This window comes from Ipomoea triloba, chromosome 15 (genome assembly GCF_003576645.1).
Source record: "Ipomoea triloba cultivar NCNSP0323 chromosome 15, ASM357664v1".
NCBI lineage: Eukaryota > Viridiplantae > Streptophyta > Magnoliopsida > Solanales > Convolvulaceae > Ipomoea > Ipomoea triloba.
Window position 1 is genome coordinate 13,567,809 of NC_044930.1, and position 9,181 is coordinate 13,576,989.

General features: G+C 39.1%; 1 protein-coding gene across 1 annotated transcript; it reads right to left on the minus strand.

The window, feature by feature from the left end:
* On the minus strand, positions 1-1,699 carry LOC116007549. Its single transcript, XM_031248259.1, has 2 exons — positions 321-1,699; positions 1-230 (listed from the first exon to the last, which is right to left on the minus strand). Exon 1 carries the CDS (start codon positions 1,423-1,425, stop codon positions 325-327), a length of 1,101 nt encoding a protein of 366 aa, XP_031104119.1. The 5' UTR covers positions 1,426-1,699; the 3' UTR covers positions 1-230; positions 321-324.
* Between the last annotated feature and the right edge of the window lie 7,482 nt (positions 1,700-9,181).

Below are 9,181 nucleotides of genomic sequence, written 5' to 3' on the forward strand. Positions count from 1 at the left end.
TTCTAAGTTGCTTTGCAACTCGAGTGAAGGATGAGAATTAAGTGCATCTAGAAATATAATACATAAGTACACTACATGTTCTAAACAATTTTACATAGAACTATGCTCTAAAATAGAATAAAAGCTATACTGGACAAATTTTCCTTTATCTAGCAAAAACAACTCACAAAATTTTGCCCATCCTTGTCCCCATCAAGATGCCAAAAAACTAGCCTCTGGCAACACATAGCCTGAAGAAAGACAATTCAAATATAGATAAACATGAAATAATCAATTTAAACAGATCTTATCATTTGCCAAAAAGCATGATTTAACTAAACTGGATTACTCCTGCAGAACACTCTTATTGTGCTCCACAGCAAGAGAATGTCTTGTCTGCTGATCTTGATCCCCTCTGGCAGGTATAGACACCATACCACTGTTTATTCTCACTTCTTGACCATTATTAATCTCAATTTTAGCCAAACTTTCAGACTTTCCATTCTCATCCCCACCATCATTGTTATGAACTATTGATAGCCCATTGACATTATCAGGAGCCACAGCCAACCCTTCATTCTCCTCCACATCCATCGCAACAGTGTTATCCGGAGCTTGCACTTCAGCAAGTTCATTATGACCCTCAGACCCTTGCAACCCCTCATTTCCGGTAAGATCCACAGCATTCAAAGCTGCCAAAACCTCACTAGAAGTATCTACCCTCTCCAAATTTTCTCTTTGATTCTTCACCACCACTGGCAATGGAGTTGCATTCCTACCTATATCCCCCTTATTAACTACTATAGAGCCCACATTACCCCCACCGGAGGGCCGGACCTGGGAAGAGACCAACAAAACCTCCTTCCTCCTCACCTTCTCCTTAGCAGCCAAATGGGTAACATGCTCCAGTGCCTCCCTAGCCCGTTTCCTAGTAAAAGCAGCTTCCTTCGCCCTCCTCTCCGCCTCAGTCCTTGCCGCCATGGCGGCCTTACTCATCGACGTGGCAGCAATCCTCGCTGCAGCCAGCAAAACCCTAGCCGCAGCTTTATCAATAACCCTGCAGCTGTTACTGTTACCATTCCCAATTTTGGCATCCACACTAGCGCCAGTGGCCTTCCTGAGGGCAAATATTGAGGAGTTAGGGGTAACGCAGAGGGGGCAAATGTAGGGATTCGGGGGGTTCGGCCCCACGCACTGGGTGTGAGAGGAGGAGTAGCACTTGAAGCAGGTGACGGCGTCGTTTTGCGAGGAACGAGGCGGAGAAGGATTGTAGACGGTGAAGCAGGTGGGGCAGAAGGACTGGGAATGGAGTCTCAGAACGCATGTAGTGCACAGCTTCCGGAAGTTTCCACGGTGGCGGACGTCGTGGAGCGGCAACCGCCGCTCAACTGCCCCGCAATTGCCGCACTCTGCTGAACCCGCAGCGCCGGCGGATGGTCTCAACATCGCCTCTATCGCTATATAAGAAGATCCAACATTTGTATCTATGTGCAGGCATAGATGTTGGAAATTTCCATCAAACGATGGGTTTTCTTCCCCTTGTAGGAACGAGGTGCGTGAAATGTGAACGCTGGTAGGGTTCTGATATTTCGCACGCGGAATGAGGGATAGTGAAAACTAGGGTTTCACGGTGTCGCTTCTATGACCTGTGAGAAAGAGAATCATTAACTGAACGGAGAGCAAATTTGATATGGTTTCCCAAATAGGAGCGGATTGTGGTGGGATTCCAACTAGGGAAAAGATACTAAGGCTTAGGCTTGTTTGATAGTCTTCTTTCTGTAAAACAAGCCTAAACATTAGGCTTTTTCTTTGTTATTAAAAAAAAAAACAAAATACGACAGAATACAATGAACAAAATACACATGTGTATAGGTGTTTACAAAATTTATTTATGATTGTAATGTTTAAAAATAATTGTGTATAATTAGTAAAAAAAATTATGATTTGATTTCTTAAAGTATTCATTAGGTAATGATTAAACTAATTATTTATGATTGTATTAATTATATTAATGATTAGTAATAATTGTCTATAGTTAATAAATATATTTATGATTTGTTAATGAATAAAAAGTATAAATTGACATATAATAAGGTAAATATATAAAGTCGTTAAAATTTATTATCAAATATTTATGTAGTTAATTTCACCAGAATAAATTTTGTTTGGTTAGTATGAATATCTAATTTTTGGTACTGATAAAAATAAATATGGTTCAAATATTTAGTGTAGTTCTGTCATCTAGTAAATATTGAAGAGAACAAATTTTAAAAGAAAAACTAATGAGTGATTTTTTGAATACAAACTGCAAATTTGTGATACAATGTTTGCAAGTAAATAAGAAATGAACCCTACGAGTGATAATTTAACGTTGGGCACTGGTTTGAAACATGAGTTCGTGCCCGACAATAATTACATCGTCGCGTTGCTGTCGTATTCCCAAAGTCCATTTCATTTTGAAAGCGACGAGTTCGTCGCTGGCCTGGACGTGAATTTCGTCTAGCGGAAGACGGTGGAAGTAGAATGCGCTCACTCCTCCATTGAATTTCATTGCACGGTGGAAAGAAATCAGCTGCATAACTCGCCATATAATGTTCCATGGAGAAAACATTTGGCACAAACGAGTCATACGTAACTTTTTTAAAGTGGCATGCTGCAATGATGTGTGCACAAGGTAAGGAGGTGTTTGCGTTCCACTTTCCACAATCGCAGCTAGAGCTGTTCAAACAAACTTTATGAAAGCGCAGGGGACGTTGTGTGGCATGCCGTCTTTCAAGAGCAACCCCGTACAACCCCGTTGAGTCATTATACCTCTCAATGGTTGCATTGGATGCCTGTTGCTCTCGTTGTGCCAACTCGTCAAAAACTTTCTTGGGCCAACACAACCCTGCGTCTCGCATCCTTTGCCCAGCTGTTCTCCTATCGGCGAACATTACCCTTATTTTATGGAAAGTGAGTCTTGCAAGCGCAGTCACTGGCAACATACGACAACCCTTAAGAGAATTGTTAAACGATTCGGATGAATTGGTTGTCATAATGCCATATCGGTGACCACCATCGTGAGACAACGCCCATTTTTCAGCGTCAATACTTGCTAGATAATTGTACGCTGCAGGCCATTCAGCTCTTATTCTCTCCATTTTGTTCCCAAAATCTCGGCGTGTGGTTGCAGTACCAGCTTCCCAGATTAATGCTCGCAGTCTCCTATTCCTATTTCGGGTCATGACATTACTCCGGATGTGTCTAAGACAATATCGACGTTGGACTCGTGGGGGATGTAATGCAGACAAATCCCTGAACGCCGCATCGATCCCAGCATGCCTATCCGAAATGATGCACACCGACTCATGATCGGGGAAGACATGTGTGGCGAGTAGTGTCATGAACCAAGTCCAGCTAGCTGCATTTTCTGAGTCAACAATTGAATATGCGAGTGGAAAGATTTCTCGATTAGCGTTCATCCCGACCGCTAAAAGAAGGTGGCCTTTGTATTTTCCATATAGATGTGTTCCATCCACTGAAATAACCGGGAAGCAAAATCGGAATCCATCTATGGCGGGCTTAAAAGCCCAAAAAGCATACAAGAAATCGCAGTACGGTGCCCCTTGGTTGGACTCCGTGTATTCAATTTCTACCACCGTGCCTGGGTTTGTTGTTTGCACTGACTGCAAGAAAAGGGGCAGCTCGTTGTAGGAATCTCCAAATTTGGCGTACTCTTGTTCAATGCATTTTTGACGAGCGTACCAAGCCTTTCGATACGTCACGTCTATTCCGTACTCATTTTTCACATCACTTTGTATGTGTTTAACTTTATAGTGTGGATCGTCACGGATCTTATGCCTGACAAGAGCGGCGATAAGTTTGCTTCTGCACATTTTGTCGACCCCACCGTCATTGAAATCATGTCTGCATACATGGGTATTAGTCAATTTCTTGATCTGCCATTCCCCTGTGGGCCCTCTCAGTTTACTTGCAGACAACATCCAATAACAAGGGTTTTCTTTCGACATGAAGTTCACACACTCCGCACGCCAAGAGGTGCCTTTTTTGTAGGAAGATTTGAATTTTTTCCCTTCGCGGATGTGAAAAATGGAAACAGCTTCATGTAATTCCTCGAAGTCGGAGAAAACCATTCCGATCTGAAACACCCCAGATTCAGCATCGTAAGATGTCATTGTGTAGTCGTCTTCTTCTTCAAACCCGGTATTAAATGATACGGGGGCATGAAAAAACGGGATTTCTGAATCAGCCACCCTCTTTCCCCGGCTTGGTTGTGCATCCTCCTGTCTGACTTGTTGAAATGAATCAAACGGGAATGAAAATTGATTCATGTTGTCGTGATTTGTAGTTCCTTCATCTAAACTGTCTGAGGTGCCTGAAACTAGCTCTTCAGATGAGCTACTCTCTGATGAATCGATTTGCTCGGAGCTTTCTGGTAAGAATGTCTGACCAGGAAGTTGTTCTGTATGAATGGTTAGGCTCTCCAAGGGATTGTCATGGCGAAAGAATTCGACATACGGTTCGTATGCACCAAAATCTGTAGAGGATGATTCATTCCCGGCTAACAAAGCAGTGAATGTGTTTTGCGAAGGTGCAGGGTTGTGAAGCTCTTGCGTAACATAAACGTGTAGCTCACCAAGATTTTTTGATTGGAATACATAGTATTCCCACTCTGCATCATTGGTTATACGATATGCCATTTGCATGACACCCATTGAGCTATCGATTAGGAGCCGGACAGTAATTTGTAATATGCAATCTGAACTTACTCCCATTGCATTCCGGATCAGATTGGCTACATAAGGTAATCCGAAATTGACATGAATAGTAATGACAAACTGGGGCGGTATTGTGTAGTAAAGTTGAGGTGGTGTTGAATATTGACAAATTTCACCACCCAAAAAATGAACAATTGACAATTGTTATCTGAAACATTGGCCATATTGTGTGACAAGATTGTGGTAGGGGATGACTTACAAGGAAGAATTACAAAATTCGGAGTACGTTCTTTGTTTTGGAGACATTATGAGTTGGTGTTGCATGATATATATAAACAAGAGTTACGAGTGCTGGTTCATTGGGGGAAAAAGCCAAAATGTTAGGCTTGTTCAAAGTACTGAAAAAGCCAAAATGTTAGGCTTGTTCAAAGTACTGAAAAAGCCAAAATGTTAGGCTTTTTCAGTTTGTACTGAAAAACCCTAAACCCTACCCAAGTCTAACCTTTAGGCTTATTTTCATTATTTTTCCCAACTTGTTGTTTTTTTTTTTTTTGTTTTTTTAATGTTAGTGTTATGAATAGTCATAATTATCCAACAATAACAAAAACACTTTGGAAAAAAATCCAACAATAACACAATAGTGCACGTCGAACGATTCGTTCATATTTCAAATCATATATTTAATGAGTTAAGTTCACCATACACATTGTCCTGAATGAAATATTTAACCGACCAAGGATAAATATTTTCAACTTGACATTGACCAAGAACCATGAGTCGTACAACATTATCCTCCATTGTGAATAAAACAACATCATCTGTTGTATTAATGTTAAAATGCGTTGTTATTTCCTCCCACTGTTCTGCGAAAAAAGTTGTGTCAAAGTAGACCTCCAGCTTTCGAGTTCCAACTAGTATTTTCAGCGTCTGATCAGAAAACGCATCTGAATCTCTAAGGAATTTAGATAATTTATCCATCTAGACAAACGTAAGAAGGTAATTAATAAGTAAATAATTGTTAGATGATCGATGTAGAGGTAAAATATTAAAATTGAAAATTGTTCCTCACCGCAAGAGGTCTTGAGAAATCAGTATAGAATGAACGACATCTTTGCACATCAAGTGAATATGCTTGGGGCAGAGCAGACTTTGCCTTAACACGTATTCGGTCTAATGCATAAAAAAAGTAATTAATTGTTGTAGTAATATGTAACAATAAATTTGTTACAAAGAGGCGACACATTATAGTATGTAGTTACCTGTTTGATGTGGGTATGGGCGAGAAGGAAGTTGGTTTGTAATACGACGGCAGGGGTACGTTATTAACGTGTCAAATACGTCATAGAAGAAGGTTTCAAAAGTAAGGAAACTCGTATGTCTGAAAAGCACCCTGTCTGCACGGTTCAACGAATTCGCAGTAATGAATTCAGCAACTCCTGTAGTGAAGTGCATGTTTTCAATTGAAACTTCTATTGCGAACCACGGACCATGTTTCAAAATGGCAGTTGTTGTGAAGTGCTGCATTAGATGTCGATACATGCATTGTGGAATTTTCTAAAATATATATAGTTAGAAACCCAGTTGCATTATAAAAAAAAAAAAGATTGAAGTAAAATTCATAAAATTACCATTGTCACACGCGATGTAATTGTAATAGAAAACCATACAATAGTGCATCTAGTAATATTTGGCAAATGTTTTTGATCATTACAAGCTACACCATAGAAAAATATAGTTACAAATTCACATTTAAAATAATACCCAAAATATAAAATTAAAAAATATAAAATTACTTACGCGATGGAAGGAGCAGTGTTTGTAAGCCGTGCTGTAGGGTTTCATACGTATATTGCTCAGCATCTTGAAAATTTTGAAAAGTCATTGGATCCGACACATTTAGTCCTAACATGTTCATATATTTTACCCATGATGGAGGCGCAAAACAAATATATTCATCTCGCGAAGTACGCTCTACAATTGCATACAATAATTTCCTTCCGCTTATTGTATGTGCGAAATAACGTTTGTTGTGGTTATAACGTTGTCGGTTAAGACATGAGACCTTCGAAAACTCTACAAATATATCCATGAGTGTTTACGTTACTGAATGAATGTAATATTGAAATGATAATTCGGCTATTCGTGCAATTTAAATAGCGTGCGGGAAAATTTCAATTTCACGGGTGAGGAAATTGTCTTTTCAATATTGCTTTGAAGTCATGTCCTATTGTTCAGATGAATTACTTTCAATTTCACTAGTGAGGGAATTGTCACTTCAAAACTCAGAAAAAGCCTAAGTTTTAGGCTTTTTCAGTGAAAAAGCTTGATAGTTAGGCTTTTTCATGCTTAACTCAAATCCGCAACACAAGAATTGTAATTTCAAACGTCCTTTGAAGTCATATTGTTCAGATGAATTACTTTCAATTTCACTAGTGAGGGAATTGTCACTTCAAAACTCGGATAGTAACGCCAGATGAAGTCATTATATAAGCTTGATAGTTAGGCTTATATAATCATATTACCACAAAATATGATTATATAAATGAGCATAGTAACGCCATTACCACAAAATATGATTATATAAATGAGCATAGTAACGCCAACATTAAACAAACGTACCATTTGTTGGTTCATAGTAACGCCAACATTAAACAAACGTACCATTTGTTGGTTAACGCGATCCAAAACATTAAACAAACGTACCATTTGTTGGTTAACGCGATCCAATTGGTCGCGATATGCCCGAATCACGTGATGAGGCACATTCCCCCAAAAATGTGCAGCTACCCACCTACATTTGCAACAACAATTCATGACTACTTCAACTACCCACCTACATTTGCAACAACAATTCATGACTACTTCAACACACCACCTACATTTGCAACAACAATTCATGACTACTTCAACACAAAGTGAATTCAATACGTTTTTAAAAATTAACTATTACAAACAAAGTGAATTCAATACGTTTTTAAAAATTAACTATTACAACTTAAGTGAATTCAATACGTTTTTAAAAATTAACTATTACAACTTACCTGGCACCAACTGGCAAATCACGAATATTTAATTCAACTTACCTGGCACCAACTGGCAAATCACGAATATTTAATTCTGCTATAACGCCCTCTGGCCTAAGCATAGGGAGCCTCTCCCATGCCCAAAGTTGTAGCAGTAGCATACAACCACCGACAACTGAAGTATGGTGGTCAGCTCCTTTGCACAACCCCCTATAAAGATAGGCTAACACAGCTGATCCCCAACTGTACTGGCCACACACCTCAAAATCCTCAATGAAAGGCAACAAGGTCAAATTTACCGCCATGTTTGTTGATTCGGGGAAAAGAAGTCCTCCTAACAAATGCATCAATTGTATCCGCGTAGCAATTTGCACCTCATGATCTGTGCTATCCGCGGTTAGTACTGGAACGGGTCCTATTGCAGTCGAATTAATTTTCGACTGCTTCAAAAATCCATCAAGGGGAGTGAATCCCAACAAACGACGACACAATTCCTTCCATTGTTCGGTAGAACGCTTGACACGTCCAGTAATAGCTAGGTCGTCCACCTTAAGCCCAAGTAACACTTCAACATCTTGAAGTGTTATACCTACCTCCCCAAACGGTAGGTGAAACGCGTGAACCTCAGGCCGCCACCGCTCAATCAAAGCGGCGATTAATGAATGGTCCAACCTTATATCTCTAAGATGAGATACCCCGTAGAACCCAGCAATACGCAAGTAATTAATACGTGCATTAAAATCTGGATCCATCCATATGGACATAGACCGATGCCTATGCTGAAATGTTAGCACCGACGGATCCATCGGGCCCGGATGTAATTGCCTTCGTGCAGCCATAACTGTAAAAGATAATAAAAATATTCATTACTATTTGAAATAAAATATTCTACTTCAAAAATACATTCAAATCAATCATGTGATTCTAAATTTAATTCATTTATTCTAATTAATAAATTAGAAATCAATCTTGTTAATTTAAAACACAAAATATTCTTGAACAAGCATAAGTAATAGGCTTGTTCAATGAATAAGCCTTATTTATTTTTAACATTATTAAAATACGCTTGTTACATGCTGCATTAGTGAGAAGTATACAAAATTATGTGTTTTTAATAATCTCACTTTATTACTATTTGCAACATTATCCAATTAATAAGAAAATAGTTAAATAGAGTGTCGTAGCATACAATGCTTGCATGATAATCACGACTTTACTGCATAATTACAAGACAATATAGTTTCGATCGGCGTGCTTTGTGCAGTGATAAAAGATTTGGGTCTAGTTTGCTGCAGGTGATACATATCAGTAGGGGTGAGCATCGGTCGGTTTCGGTCGGTTTTCGGTTAATAACCGAAATAATCGAAAATTTAACTGAACCTTCATAACCGACCGATCAACATTCATAACCGAAATAACCGAAACCGACGGTTTTCGGTCGGTTAAATATAACCGAATTTT

Coding starts and splice junctions, on each gene's coding strand:
- LOC116007549 (XM_031248259.1), bottom strand. CDS start 1,425: ATGTTGAGACCATCCGCCGGCGCTGCGGGTTCAGCAGAGTGCGGCAAT.